This window comes from Chenopodium quinoa, unplaced genomic scaffold, assembly GCF_001683475.1.
Source record: "Chenopodium quinoa cultivar QQ74 unplaced genomic scaffold, ASM168347v1, whole genome shotgun sequence".
Taxonomy (NCBI): Eukaryota; Viridiplantae; Streptophyta; class Magnoliopsida; order Caryophyllales; family Amaranthaceae; genus Chenopodium; species Chenopodium quinoa.
In genome coordinates this window covers 4,290,302-4,306,305 of record NW_018743574.1, presented here as the reverse complement: position 1 = coordinate 4,306,305, position 16,004 = coordinate 4,290,302, and the positions used below count along the sequence as shown (strand labels likewise).

The 16,004-nt window shown below is 33.7% G+C and overlaps 2 protein-coding genes and 2 long non-coding RNA genes across 5 annotated transcripts; 2 read left to right on the top strand and 2 right to left on the bottom strand.

Moving 5' to 3' along the window:
- The first annotated feature begins 255 nt into the window (after positions 1–255).
- LOC110681699 lies at positions 256–1,890 on the top strand. Its single transcript, XR_002503335.1, has 2 exons — positions 256–714; positions 1,530–1,890. It is a non-coding gene; the product is annotated as an uncharacterized LOC110681699 (long non-coding RNA).
- A 346-nt stretch (positions 1,891–2,236) lies between these two features.
- On the bottom strand, positions 2,237–4,070 carry LOC110681698. The gene is made up of 3 exons (XR_002503334.1): positions 3,638–4,070; positions 3,381–3,477; positions 2,237–2,535 (listed from the first exon to the last, which is right to left on the bottom strand). It is a non-coding gene; the product is annotated as an uncharacterized LOC110681698 (long non-coding RNA).
- Positions 4,071–8,735: 4,665 nt separating this feature from the next.
- LOC110682179 (L-ascorbate oxidase-like) lies at positions 8,736–11,490 on the top strand. The gene is made up of 5 exons (XM_021858444.1): positions 8,736–9,207; positions 9,336–9,428; positions 9,588–9,800; positions 9,976–10,161; positions 10,287–11,490. The coding sequence occupies exons 1-5, from the start codon at positions 8,923–8,925 to the stop codon at positions 11,256–11,258; spliced, it is 1,749 nt and encodes a 582-aa protein (XP_021714136.1). The 5' UTR covers positions 8,736–8,922; the 3' UTR covers positions 11,259–11,490.
- Positions 11,491–11,513: 23 nt separating this feature from the next.
- On the bottom strand, positions 11,514–15,607 carry LOC110682180 (agamous-like MADS-box protein AGL104). Of its 2 annotated transcripts, none has more exons than XM_021858445.1 (11): positions 15,315–15,607; positions 15,160–15,213; positions 15,012–15,030; positions 14,688–14,749; positions 14,486–14,513; positions 14,338–14,402; positions 14,008–14,107; positions 13,720–13,770; positions 13,504–13,628; positions 13,054–13,399; positions 11,514–12,972 (listed from the first exon to the last, which is right to left on the bottom strand). In XM_021858445.1, the coding sequence occupies exons 1-11, from the start codon at positions 15,497–15,499 to the stop codon at positions 12,943–12,945; spliced, it is 1,065 nt and encodes a 354-aa protein (XP_021714137.1). In that variant the 5' UTR covers positions 15,500–15,607; the 3' UTR covers positions 11,514–12,942. The 2 variants fall into 2 exon arrangements, with proteins under 2 accessions (XP_021714137.1, XP_021714138.1); XM_021858446.1 differs by having other exon boundaries at positions 14,338–14,399.
- Positions 15,608–16,004: the final 397 nt, after the last annotated feature.

Below are 16,004 nucleotides of genomic sequence, written 5' to 3'. Positions count from 1 at the left end.
CATTGATTATTTGTTTGACTAAAGAACAAATAGATTTATGCATGTTTCAAGCAACTATATATTTTTATTGCAAGTAGCCAAGTAGCAACGAAATGAAGCAACGAATGAATCCAACAACTCCGTAGTTAATACACAAATTACGTAACAATGTACTTTATAATAAGAATATTTCTTGTATATACTTACTGGCGAGTATGATTGAAGGAGACATATTTATATCTTAATCTGATGGCCCGTTATGGCCCGTATGGGCTTTCATGGGTTTGCATTTAATTATGTAGATCAAGGTGTTTGAAAATTATACCCTACATCCTAGTGTAGGATGGTCTACCTACACCCCTGATGCTACGCCATTTTGTAGCTTGCGGGGAGTACTCACGAGCTAATTCATGCTTCAATTCTTTCCTTTTTTTTATTTATTTTTTTAATTCCTTGTTTCTTATTATTCAAGCTATGTATATAAATGATTTTAAACCCAATATTTTCTCTCTCCTCAATTGATCAATTTCCATTTTTCTACCTACATTCTCTCTAGTTAATTCATCTTCTTCATTTGATTTTATACTAATTTTGCCGTTTATTTTTCCTACGATTTTGATAATTGTTGTTGATCGTCAATGGCTGATTCTTCCTCTGCTAATTTCGATCGTGATTACGAAAGTGTGTTTCCGTCTTCTAGAGTTCGATTGATTGATTCGTTTGTTCATCAACAATGTGAGTAATTACAATCATAATTTTGTAATTTTTATCATCAATACATTGTTGTGTTATAATGCTCTGTTTATTTCAACTTAATTTATGTATTATTATTCTTTTCGTTGCTTCAATTTTCAAAATTTGATTATGATTATGATGAACGTTTTTGGATTGTTCATACTTTGTTATGAATATTTCGCTGCTTCAATTTATTTCATTGCTCTATGTTTGAAAATTGCGTGATTTTGTTTTTATGCTTTTATTTTTTTTTTTGGATCATTTTTATATTTAAAATTAATCAATTATGTGTTATCATTTGTACTTCTTAATTTTTTTATGTCATATATGATTATTTGTTTTTACCATTTTTTCTTGATAATATTATGTGTCAAAATTTTCCATATTGATCATGTGCAATTTTGCTATTGAACATTGTATTTGTTAATTATTGTTCATTTTTGAAACATGTTATGTTCATTTATAATTGTACATTAAAACTTTGTGCAATGAGAAAAAAAACTGATATTTCATATCTTGCTAAGGTTTTGATCTTATCTGTTTATTTAAGTGTTTGAAATTGAACATTTATATATTTTAATATGATCATTTAACTTTTATTTGAAGGCGAAGGATTTAGTGTTTAAAGGATTTAATATGATCATTTTTTGAAACTTGTTATGTTCATTTATAATTGTATATTAAAACTTTGTGCAGTGGGAAAAAAAGCTGATATTTCATATCTTGCTAAAGTTTTGTTTTTCTTATCTGTTTATTTAAGTGTTTGTAATTGAACATTTATATATTTTAATATGATCATTTAATTTGTTTTGCAGTCGAAGGATTTAAATATTCCTATAAATAAAAGTGTTGCTGGTGTTTCTGCTGCTCAAGCTCAATGTAATGTTCCTATAAATAAAGGTGGTGCTGGTGTTAAAAATGATGCTCAAGTTAATCCAAGAGTACTAATGCGTCTACAAAATCTCAAACTAGATATTTTGTTCCACCCGTAGTTCTTGGCATTGTTCCAACTTCAACTCAGGATTGTTCAAACTTCAATCTAGAAATGTTTAAACCCCATTCCAGAAATGTTCAATCGACAAATGTTTAAGTTATTCCTCCCACGGTTCCAATAAATGATCAAGGTGCTCTTGTTCAAAGTTCTTCAAGTGTTAAAGACATAAGAATTTGTTTCTATATAGTACCTTTTTTAGTATATTGTTTTTTTAAAATTCAACATATGTAAATGATTATTTATCAATTTGAAAATGAACAAAAGTAAAGAACCAACAACCAATTCATAAAACCTAAAAATTATATATATTTTTTCATACAAATAAAGATTAAAATGAAATATCAATTACAATAATTTTTTTAACAAATAATATCTATAAGTCTATTTTCCTCCAAAAAAAATCATCTATAAAACTATATACTTCCTCCGTTTTCTTTTACTTGCAACACACCTTTTAGGCACGCAATTTTAGGAGATGATTAGTGAGGGTAAACGAGCTATTTTATCAATATAATTTTTACACGAAGATTAGAATAGGGTTAAGTATCATTTGTAAAAATTATAATGAATAATTTATCCGTTTACATTATATAAACCCGACCTCAAAACACGTGCCACAAGGCTGTGTTGCAAGTAAAAAGAAATGGAGGAAGTTTAAGATATGATCATATACACATTCATTAATGAACATATACACTTTCATAAATGAACATATAACATGTACTATTCATTTGCAAACTTCCTTGCTTATCTTCGATTTAACCTATATTTAGTGTTTTTCTTCAAATAACATCAGTTCCGCATCCTTGCTTCCTAATTTGGTTCACCTGTTGAACAAAATGAATTAACAAATGTTAATTATTATATACACTACTTTATAAATGAACAATATATCTTACATTATTGAACATTTATCACTTTTACACTATTTGGTTTCAAATCACAAATCTAACTCTCATTAAGTTTAGTAGTGAATGTTTCTATATGCTTCATAATTTATACTCCGCAGTTTGTATAATCAGCGTTGTTAAGCCATTTTATCTTCTCCAAAACAACTACGTATTCTTCAATTCCATGTGCAAATTTATATCAAATGTGTAACTTTGGACATCACTACAATATAGCTAGATTGGTTGTAAGATATTAGTTTTAATGCATACAAATGAACATTCTCAATATTATACATGAGGATAATGTATAAAAGAAATGAACATTCGTTATTTAGGCATATAAATATATATGTAAACTGAAATGAACCAATATTAACATATATTTTAAAATGAACATTACTTTATATGTAAATGAACATTATGAATTTCATAAATGATCAAAAGATTTGATAGAATAAATAAGTCAGTTTCTCAACTCAAATGAATGATTATTTATGCATTTCATAAATGTGCATAACATATCATAAAAATGAACATTATTTATTTAGGCATATAAAGTCAAATATAAACTCAAATAAACTCAAATATACAAATGAACATTTATAATTCTATATATGTTCATATATTAACTCGGAATCGTAGAAATGTTAACATCTATACCATAAGACTTTTTAATATCTTTTAAAAGTTCTAGATCTACAACTTGAGACTTTTGTTCGTTGTTTTTTTTTTAAAAAAAAATTTCTACTCTTGTTTAAATAGGTTTTTGAAATAATACTTACGTTTCTTCAGACTATGCCTTGTTATGTTCAACGAACATGATTCTTCTCTGAATCATCATTCTCTTTATCTCTCTAATTCGAAATATATTTTTCGGTTCTGTAAAAAATAAAAAAACACAAAACATAGTAGATTTTAATGATTTTTGCATAAAATAGTTCTAATCAAGTTAGATTATGTTTCTGAACATGTAATTTCAAAATGAAATACGTAGTAGAAAAAATAGGTTCATACAAAAAAAATTAGTAAAATTACTTACTCTTTCTGTGAATGTTGTTGCGATTGTTGAATTTCTTCGCAAATGTAGACATTTGAAGGAATTTAGCAATATTTTGAAGCAATTTCGTAGTATTTTGAAGCAATTTTGTAGTATTTTGAAGCAATTTTGGTTCATATTTTCTAGTTTTGATGAGAGAGAAAGTCTAGAGAAATGAAGAAGAAGGTTTTAGAGAGAATGGTAGGTAGTTACAGTAGGTTAGTGGGTTATGGGATGTGGGTAACATGATAAACGCATCGTTTAGAGGGGGGTGTAGGTATCCCTACCTACACTAGGGTCTAGTGTATACCAATTACAAGGTGTTTTGCAATCCTTTTTTATTTTGTTTAATATGTGATGATAGTTGAAGAATTGCATGAAATCAATAAATTAAAGACCAAGCAAGAAGAATTGAGTAGACTTTAAAAGATATTGTAAGTTAATGTTGATTTGAACATGCTAGAATCAATTTTTTGCATAATAATAATGAAGCATATTCGATCGATAAATGTAGAGACTTTGACTGTATTACGAACTTAACTAAATTATTTTAACTGTTTGATTTTACAACTGCAAAAGTAACATTATCAAAATTATTCAACTAGTATGCATCAAAGATTAATATGACACGAAAGTGATCAGGGATGGTTCAAGTGGTTAAAGCTTTTTTCTCGGTCCTAGGAGATCCTTGACACAAGTTTAGTGAAGTATTACTGGTGTATGGGTCAAACTATATACACCTAATCTATGATCTAATTTCATTCTACCTATATTCTAATCACGAAAAACGAAAATTTTGTTACCTTAGTTGCCACTTCATCGTCTTAGGTAATTTAATAAGAAATGTATGCCTATACTTCTCAACTATTTAACGCTTTCATTTTTATCAGGAAAAAAAAAAAAAGGCTTAAACCCCCTGTGATGCACATACACTTATATACTTTGTATATCTTATAGTTGACTTAACGTGTGAAATTTCTAGTGACTTCACATTTGGGATTGAGTATCCATAAACGGCATAAGTTTAATTGAAATGTAATTGAAATAGAAGAAGATAAGATCAGAATATGCCCCACAAGCCATAAACCCATTAAGAAAGATTTTGGAGACAAAAAACAGTATTTCAGTAAAAACGACTAACAAGATAATATCTACTTGTACATATCATGCATGTTGTACCTCATATAAAACTATAAAAAAAAAGTGTATTTCCTCGTGTTTTAATAAATGTTATACTTTGACCGTTATATAATTTTAGACAATTTAATTGACTTTAATAAATGTTATAAGAGTACATCTTTGGCATTTGCAAGTCTTAGTCATGATAAGAGAACTGTCAAGTGACTACAGGGTGAACACATAGGATTCTAGGGAGATAGAATGATGCTACAAAAGATTGATGTAATAATTCAAAACAGAGGTAATAGTTTTTTGCCATAAAAGAATTTGCGAGATATAAAATATTCCAAAGTTAAAATTAATAAAAATCGAAGGTGGTATAACACTTGTTAAAACATGACCGAATTTGATAAGTGTAACATTGATTAAAATACAAAGGAAGTATTATTTTATAATTGTATTCCCTATATGCGAGATCAATTGTTGAATAACGCGTAAATTAGATCGTCTTGTCTTGTACTTTAGTGTCAACTACTACAATGAGTGACTGAGACTGTCTGAGAGTGTGAGTTGCATACAATATAAAAATAGAAAGTAGTACTCTGGAACTTATTTTATCTCCAATATTAATAGATTATACTATTATAATGAGAAAGATGATAAAAGTTTGTGAATTATTCTTTGGAACGAACATGTCAATTATTGAACCTTCTTTAAAAGAAATAATACACGCATGTGATTGATTAATTGACCGAGTATAATAAAATTAGATTAAAAAAGATCTTACTTTAGTGGTTGAATCTGAAAACTCGTACACTGGTACACAGATTTCCCCAACTACGTTTTCAGTTTTTAAGAGTTGGTTCAAACAAAGGGATTTTTTACCAAAGTAAGCTTAATTGGCAAATAATTTATCAATCTAGATGCGTGGTCAAACTATTTACGAAACTGAGCTTCTGACATAAAACGCTGCCTCGGTCAGCGTTTTACCTTTGGTTATTATTTTTTTTATAAAATTTCGTATTATGTGAAATACAAATTTAAAAAAATTTTTGGAAATACAGTAAAACGCTGACTCAGTCAGCGTTTTTCTTGTATCCATAACAGAGAAAAACGCTGACTGAGTCAGCGTTTTACACCTAAGCATAAAACGCTGCCTCAGTCAGCGTTTTATCTGCTGGCTGAAGGCAGCAACAGCAGGCCCCCAACAACAGCCAGTGCAGCCCCCTTCCACATCCACCACCCTCTCCACATCCACCAACACCACCACCCTCCTCCTCCACATCCTCCACCACCCTCCTCCTCCACATCCACCACCACCACCACCACCCTCCTCCTCCACATCCTCCACCACCCTCCTCCTCCACATCCACCACCACCACCACCACACTCCTCCTCCACATCCACCACCACCATCACCCTCCTCCTCCATATCCTCCAACACCTCCACCACCCTCCTCCTCCACATCCACCACCTCCACCACCCATCCTCCTCCATATCCACCACCTCCACATCCACAATTTATTTTGAACGAAATGAGTCAAACGTGGACAAATAAGGAATTTGAAATTCAAACAAGACATAAATTCATTCAAACAATTATTCAAATAATAATGTAATGTAAGTGTTATGTACAACAAACTAGAGAAGGTCATTACAGCAAATAAATCAGATAATTCTATCCTATTCTGACTCATCAATTTGGTGTAACGGGTCTCTATCCTGTATGTCCACTCTCGGCCTTTGACGACGGCTGTAGTGACGGACCGTGGTAAATGGGTTCGGGCGTACTGGCGGAGTCAGCTGGCTGGAAGATGGGTCATCAGGATGACGTAGGGGCGCGGAACTGCGAATGTCGTACTCCTCTGCGCCCGTGAATGACGAAGGATCACCCCCACAGCTACTCTGGCCAGCCTCGAACTGTGAGTGACTAGAGTGGCCGCCATGATCGTCCCGGGGGTGGACGAGATAGGCGTGACCATATCTCTGCAAGGTAGCCATGCCCATATCTCGCACCCGCTCGACCTATGCTCTGGGCGGCTCAGGTATGCCTGGAAGGACGTCCGACAGTGCGTCAACCATCGCCGTCATATCCAACGCCTGCAGTAATTAAGGATGAGTTAGTTGAATGATATACAAATTTAAAATTGATAAAAATAAGTTAATCAAATACACTTACATATCCCCTGATCACGTCAAAGGATGGATGGTAATGTGCGGATGGCGGTGTGTAGCTGGGGTTGATGAAACGCCGTGTAATCCGCATGTACCACTCCAATTTAGGGCTTTTATACTAGACAATTATCAAATTACAACAAACCAACTTAGAATTATCAACATAATTGTCAATTTATATCAAACTAACTTAGAATAAACAACAACATTATCAAATTAAAACAATGTAGTATATAATTATCAAACTAACCTAGGTTTTTAAATTTTAAAAACAAATAAGTGAGAAGTACTAACAATGTGATTATAAAGAAGAGGAGAGGCGCGGCGGCAGCATGCAATAGGCGGCGGCGACGGCGGCAGGCAGCAGGCGGCGGCGGCGACGGCGACGGCAGAGCTTTGAGGAAGATAGGCTATTGCGTGAGGAAGAGTGAGTTTGAGTTTTTAGTTTTGAGGAAGAGTGAGTGCGCGAAAAATATACCAGGCAAAACCGCTGACTCAGTCAGCGTTGTAAGGGCTGACAAAAACGCTGACTGAGGCAGCGTTTTAATGTATTTCCATATTTTTTAAAAAAAATTTGTATTTCACTAAATAAGAAATTTTAAAAAAATAATAACAGAGGCAGCGTTTTACCTCAGAAGCTCAATTCCGTAAATAGTTTGGCCACGCGTATATATTCGTAAATAGTTTGCTAATAGGGCTCAGTTTCGTAAAAAATCCCAAACAAAGTAGGTGAGGTTATGTATCACTTCTTTCCCTATCTTCTAGTCTCTCTCTCTTTCCTCCTCAAGACTATGGGGCAAATTCGACGGAATAGCCAAAATAGAAAACGGAAGAGACCTAGCTTAGTGAGACGTAGAGATAACATTATTATTCAGTAGACTGGCCGTGACACGATTTAATCCAACACGAAAAAAGTATAACATACATGACAAGACAAGATATGTTATTGTGTGAGTAGGACTATACGAATATTATATGTTTAAGAAAACACAATACGATACAATTAGTTCCCACAAAGCGTGCACGAATAAATTAAATACAAGTATATAAATACGCTATAGTGATTTGGTACATGGACTTAAATAATACATGAACCACTTTTTAAAAAATATGGACATAACATGAAGTTGGTAGGTTTAGTTAGGGGTGTCAATTCGGATGATCGGGTCAGATCTGATATGATCGGATCGGGTCAATTTTTAAAGTTAAGTCATACTAAATTGTTATGTTCACGCGAGTTCAAATCTGAATCGAATATTTTTCGGATCAGATCGGGTCGGATCGGGTATGTTTTTGACACCTCAAGGTTTAGTTTTGGGTTGAAGCTTAAATAAGCCCAAGACATATAAATCACACTAGCTTGGACAGTCAGACCCAAGTATAGTAGGACGGAGGCAGTATAGGTGTGTAATTGTATGTATATTTCAAAACCAACTTTTCTAGTCCCTATCCGGTAGTCAAACATACACATACGTATACAGACATTACATACAATTTTATTATATTATACAATAGTATGGGCACACAGTCACACAAACACTAATTGCCTTTTGCTGCAAACTAATAAACGGAGTACTAGCTATTACTTTACCGTCCATCTAGGAGATACCATAAACAAATAGAAACACGGTTTAAGAATATAATAATACTACGTAATCGTAATCATCTGTTTTAATAAAAAGTGCAAAGTTAAAGTCAAGATATTTGACTATCAAAAATGGTAGACATTATGAAGTAACCCAGAAATATCAATATGTATTAACTACTACGTAGGACAGCTAGCTACAAGTGTATTGATATTTTATTACAAACTATATATATAAACTACGCAAACTCAAGCTTATCAAAAATATATGCACTCCTTTCTTGTAAAACCAAACCACCCTTGGCTAGCTTTTCCCTCTACTCCTTGTGCTAGCTAACTGCCCTCCCAGCCACCACGACCGCGACGATTACCGTGACTAACAAAAAAAAAAAATCTAGTTAGTCGACGATGGCGACCAATGGATGTAGAACGGGTTTAAAGTGTCCTCTATATTATGTGCTATTTATGATAATATTGAGTACATGTACCGTAGAAGCCAAAACAAGATATTACAAATGGGATGTAAAGTATGAGCTCAAGTCACCAGATTGTTACAAGAAATTAGTGATTACTATAAATGGCATGTTCCCTGGACCTACCATCACTGCTGAAGAAGGTGACACTATTGTTGTTGAAGTTACCAATAACTTGGTTACTGAAAATACTGCCATTCATTGGCATGGTATTAGACAGGTTAGTTTACTTAATAATTTGCTCATTTATTAGCTTTGTACTTTTATCTTTAATTTTATTTTACCTTAGTATTATGTGTATTTTTTTTCATATGCTCTTTTTTATTAATTGGTTTACGTGCTTTATAGATTGGAACACCATGGGCTGATGGTACCGAAGGCGTTACTCAATGTCCAATTATTCCCGGAGATACTTTTGTATACAAATTTGTTGTTGATAGGGTAATTTTTTTAATTATTTATTTATTTTTTACTAAAACATTAGACTTCATTTAATCAAATTTACGTGTTTGTGTACAAAATTCCCGAGTTAAAGATTAGTAAATATTATTTGTCATTTTATTAAATCTAATATACGTGTTTGTGTACAAAATTGAACAGGCGGGCACATACTTATACCATGCCCATTACGGGATGCAGAGAGAAGAAGGATTGAACGGTATGATCGTCGTTTCGGTTCCTAAAGGACAATCCGAGCCGTTCACTTATGACTTTGATCGTAGCATCTTGCTAACAGATTGGTACCACAAGAGTGCTCTTGATCATACCGTAGGCTTGAATTCCAATCCATTTGTTTGGGTTGGTGAACCTCAGGTATTAGTCAAACATGTTAATTAGAATTTTATTTTCTCACTTAATTAACAGTCTTTATACGAGAATATAATTTTATATTATAAAAAATAATGTATATTCGTGTTACTTTAGGCCTTTAGCTATAAAATTCAAATGGCTAATTCAATTCGTTACATGTTTGTTTAATATGTTATAGTCGCTCCTTATACAAGGAAGAGGCAATTTCAATTGCTCAGCCGTCAGCATTGCTTCGGATCCAGATGTCTGTAACGCTACACGTCCTGAATGCACCCCGTTTGCCTTGACTGTGGTTCCTGGGAAAACTTATCGCCTTCGCATTGCTAGCTTAACTTCTTTGTCTGCACTAAACTTTGAGATTGAGGTAACAATTCATACTTCATGTGTAATTTACTTTTTTTTTTTTTTTCTTACTTTTTTTATATTTAATTATTTTGTTTATATTATTGATTATAAACTGATGATATGCACACTTGTATATGTTACCAGGGGCATAACATGACGGTAGTCGAGGCAGATGGACATTTTGTTGAGCCATTTGTAGTTAAAAACTTATTCATCTACTCAGGAGAAACCTACTCAGTTCTAGTAAAGGCCAACCAAGACCCATCAAGGAACTATTGGGCTACAACTAATGTTGTGAGCCGAAAGCCCGGAACTCCCACGGGTAAAGCCATCTTTAACTACTACCCAAATCGACCAGAACAAGATCCACCAACTACCCCCACCACAGGCCCCATGTGGAACGACTCTGAACCAAGGTTAGCCCAGAGTCTAGCAATTAAGGCGCGGGAGGGGTTTATTCAACCCCCACCCGCCACCTCAGATAAAGTGATTATTCTCCTTAACACGCAGAACAAGGTCAATGGGTTCACAAAATGGGCCATCAATAATGTATCCTTCACCTTGCCCACCACCCCGTACTTGGTGGCTCTCAAGGATAACAGGTTGAGGAACAAACTCCACCACGTGTTTGACCAAACACCGCCTCCAACCGGCTACGATTGGCTAAACTATGACATCCACGTTAACCAATCCAATGTCAATGCGACCTCTAGTAACGGTATCTACCGTAACAAGTTTAACACGACTATTGACATTGTGTTACAAAATGCAAACATGATCAACCCTAATTACAGTGAAACTCACCCGTGGCATTTGCATGGGCATGATTTTTGGGTGTTAGGGTACGGTAAAGGCAAGTTTGACCCCTTCAATGACCCGAAAAAGTACAACTTGGTAAACCCGATAATGAAGAATACGGTTCCTCTTCATCCATACGGGTGGACCGCCATACGTTTTCGGGCCGATAACCCGGGTGTTTGGTTGTTTCATTGTCATATAGATGCCCATTTTGCCATGGGTATGGGCATTGTGTTTGAGGAAGGAATTGAAAGAGTTGGTAAATTGCCTAACAACATTATGGGTTGTGGACTTACCAAACGCCTCATTAATCCTTAGTTCCTTAATTATTAGCCTAACTTCAATGTTTGAAAATTCTTTTATTCTTACTTTAATTTTATCCCTCTAAATTCAAGGGATCATTTTTCTTTGTAATTTTTTTTTAATGAAATATTGTCTTTCTAAATTTGTACAATTGTACATACGTGTATTAGGAGTGTAAGTTATGTTGGCAAATTTTAGTTGTACAAATTTTCCATTAAATGCCATTAATAAACACGTATTTGCGCAATCATTTTGAGTTAATAGTTTGCAAATTCCCTTCAAAGCACTTATTTGCGCAATTATTTTGAGTTATTTTGAGGGAGAAATGGTGAGGGATCCCCACCCTCAAAGTGCCTCTACTGGGAATTAAACCCCCAACCTCAAGGTTAAAATGTACAATCTTTCCTACTAAACCAAACTTAATTTGGTCGTATAATATGGGTGTTTGAATAACGTTGTGGTAATTTAAATAAACCACCTTACTCTCTTCCAATTTTTATTCCCATGTTCCAACCCTACAGTTGACATATTGCATTAATGTACATCGCTAAGTTGGACAATGACTTATCTTTGGGCTAATTTGATTAAGACTCCAGATAATGATCGCAATTGAAATTGTGTACTCCGTATTAAGCTAGCCAAACGTAGTAATCTATACAGGTGCGTTTTTTTTTTTTTCTTTTTTCACCTGCACTAATTTAAACTTAATTTGTTATTCCTCATTAACCCTAATTTAATGTTATAGTTTATACACTCGATCTGATCGGAGCTGATCAACCCTGATTAGTCTTGAAACTTATATTTACTTCATCAAACAGACAAATTTCCAACACGTTGCTTATCGTTGCTGCAACCACAACTAACATGATGATTGGTACCATTGGAGCTAGTAAGGCTTCATTGGGTAATTTTAATTTCGTCTATTAAGCTGGTGTAAAAAAAAAAAAAAAAAAAAAAAAAAAAAAAAAAAAAAAAAAACAACCTGACAAGATCATCTAATTAATGCCCGTGATGATAAGGGTTAGATTGATCATTATGGCCTGATTGAGAGTTACAAATAGATGATTAGGACTAGTTAGCTGTACTTTCAAACAGTCAAAGATTCGCGTGCCATACCCACCAAGTAACAACCTTGATGTATGATCATACATAACTCCTTTGAAATTAAAGTTCTGATAGGTACTTTGGTAACGCTAATTACATAAAAAATGTAATATTACTTACGGTGTATGTATTATGTAATATAAGTTGCAAAATGCTAAATACTGTGTGTATATATCTATTAGTCCAGTACCATGCACATTTTGTTTAGAGATGCTACTGGTTGTGGTATGGGAGATGGAGGAGGGACCTTTAAATTTGTCTCGGATTTACAATTTGGAATGATATAAACTAATGTAAAGAATCAGGAGCACACGTACGCCTGCAACGCCTTCAGACAGCCAGGAGCCAGCAGTAAGATACAACATTAGTAATACATGGATAGGAGGATCATGGGATTACAGAAACTTTTGGGAGTATTTGCTTCATTGCATATTGAGTTGTGGAATTTTATGGTCAAAATTTGATGCAGAGGTAGCAGAAGCATCTTCACTGCATTGGATATGCCCTCCTACTCCAATTTCTACTATACCGCATCCCATGGTTGCAGGAATCGCCTCTACTTGCTGTCCTGTAACCATCGCGGATGCTGCTCCCCCTACACCAGCAGCCCCCCTGCCAATTCTTGCTGCCAATGAACAATCAATTCAATTTAGTACTTATTTGACGTTATGAAGAGTTAAAAAAAATACTAAAGGATATCATTAACCTTGATAAGTGAAGAATATGATGTGGTGTTAGACTGCATCAATGCATTGAGAAGCTCAGTTGATGTGTAAGCCTGATGCCACGTTTGAAGTGCTCCGTTCCCACCTGTTTGATCATGAGGATGATGCTGCTGCTGTTGATGTTGATGTTGTTGATGTTGATGTTGCTGTTTCTGCTGCTGTTGATGTTGTTGCTGCTGCTGTTGTTGATGATGTTGAGCAACTGTTGTGCCTCCCATCTGAGTGTTATGTTGATTCATAACAGCGTTTATGGCATTGCCCCCCTGTCCATGATTCAAGGTTTCGTATATAGTTGTTGTTCCCGGTGCTGCTGAAGAATGGTTTGGCCTTCATTTTGTACCAATACAGCATTGAGACAGAGGATAGTCATTCATTACAGGTTTCCACACACAAAATGTAAGATGTTTTAAGAAACAGCGAAAAGCATTTACCTCATGGCAATGGTATTAGAAGGGTCAGAGCTAGTGAAAATTTGGCCTTGATTATGACCACTTTCTGGCAACCAACCTATGTCTTCAAACGACGTTGGCATCCCTTCACTCGTGTCCAAGAAAATCTTGCGATTTTACAATGATCAAAATATTAGCCAAGGAATTATATGCACAACAAAGTTCAAAGACAAGGCAATATCAATAACTAGTATTTACCTGGACACCTGAAGGGTCATAGCTTGACATATGATTACTCAACAAGTATTTCTGCAAAGTAAAACACAAAATAATCAAGCAACTACAAAAACAGAATCCTCAACTTTAATAGTTCACAATACTTTTAAGTCCTTCATTCTAATACTATTGAAAGGAAAATTGCACCTCATGAAGAAAGAGCACTAAAGTGTTACACAAGAAGTTATGTTAATTAGAACAAGTCTTAATAAAGATTTGATACTGAACTCGATTCATCAGTCTGTCCATTCGCAGTAGTGCAGTACATACCTTTCGTTGAGAGACGTGTGATAAAGCATCAATGAGATTCTTCTCACATGATTCAAGTTCTCCAATTGATGTGAAAGCCATTGGATCAGGCTCATAAATCCTGATCATAAATTTTTTTAAACAAAAAATAAGTCAGGACATGAATTATGCAGGGGACTAATTCTTAGGAAAATAGTTAAACACATTTCAATAAATCATACATTATCATCACTCTTACACTAATTAACTGCGATATAAAGTAAAACAATGCAACATTGAAAGTATCAAGATGTAAAATTAAAAAAAACAGAATGTTAGACATTGTGTCAGTAAACAAAGTTTAATTATAACCTTAATTGATCTTCAGCCATCTGAAGTTGGTGTTGCAAGTTATTCACTTCTTGTTGAAGATCCTGCTAAAAAACATAAACTCAAGCCAAATCAATACCTAAAGAAATCCATTTACATTTATTTAGGAAAGAAGATAATAAATTTATACCTCCAAGTTTGAGTTACATCCTCCAGGGCTGCAGTAAAATCAACTTAAGATGTCAGCAAAGATAAAAATGAAATTAAAATTAAAAAAAAAAACGCGACATGTGAAAAACATATCATTCAAAGCTACATGATGAATTGTACGCGTTTGTGTATGCTTACTTTCTAAACGAGTTCAAATAAGAGAAAGGATGAGAAATACAAACTTGGCTAGTTGAAGAGCAATGTCATTCTCCGTCTTGAGCTTTTTCAGGGTACCAATTAAGTACTGCAAGAACATGGAGATTAATACTAGTACATGACCCTTTGCCAATTGCTAGCTTAGATATTAAATTGAATGAGATTCTTTCCAATAACTAGACGACCCATTTATTGTAAAAATTAGAGAGGGGTTTGTGAATACGACATTTCTCATTTGTTAAAAATCTCCCCATTGTCATTTCGAAAATTAAATTAGATTAGATAGTCTAGTAATCGGGGAGAATCCTCCTAATAATAAAATAAATAACAAAAGTCTTATATTATCGTACCTCTCGATTATGAACGAAGCTGTTCATTGGAATTGAAACAAAGAAAAATCCACTAAAATGTCAGTAAGTATTGCATATAAATCCATGCAAGGTAAAATCAAACAATGAAGGAAAAAACAAATAAAAATTGAAAAAAAAATAATCATACTTTCCCCTATCATGGTCGGGAAGATTAATGTAACGCGTTAATACGTCTTCAATTCTGCACAAAATCGAATAAAATGAATATCAAAAATCATAAACAAATTAGCCAAAGTTACGCAAATATCACACATGAAAAATGTTTCCTAGGAAAAAATTAACCTTTTACGGCCAGAAAAATGGCTAAGACGACCGGAAGGCGAAAACATAATAAGTGCAATATCGATGTCACATAAGATAGAGAGCTCGTAAGCCTTCTTAATGAGTCCATTTCGTCGTTTTGAAAACGTAACTTGACGATTCGTGTTGTTCTCAATCCTTTTGATTTGAAGTTTTACCCGACCCATGATAAAATTATTGTACTTAGGTTAATTTATGTTCTGTACAAAAAAAAAGATAAAAAAATAAAATTAAATTAAAAAAATGGAAGAATTAAGGAAAATTATGAAGGCGAAATGAAGATGATGAAAAAGAAAAGAAAAATGAAGGGACAAGAGAAAAGAGAGATGCGATGAAAGAGGAGAGGAGCAAGGATTTACGCTGAGGAATTAAAGAGTTTGAGTCAAATTTTCATCATTTTTTTTATTTTATTTGTTGTTAAATTAACTGTCATGGCTGGTGATTTGGAAACCACATGTATATAATTTTTTTCCCAATGGTTTAGGAATGAAACAAACAAAATTTCCAATAGATGTTGTAGTGTTGTACTACAGTACAATTTATCAATGATTTTTTTTTTTATTTTTATTTTTAATAAACACGCATATTCACGTACAAATGTGATGGTTAACCTATTGAAATTTTGAAACATACCATATTTGTTTCATAATAATCGTAATAATTTGACTTTTG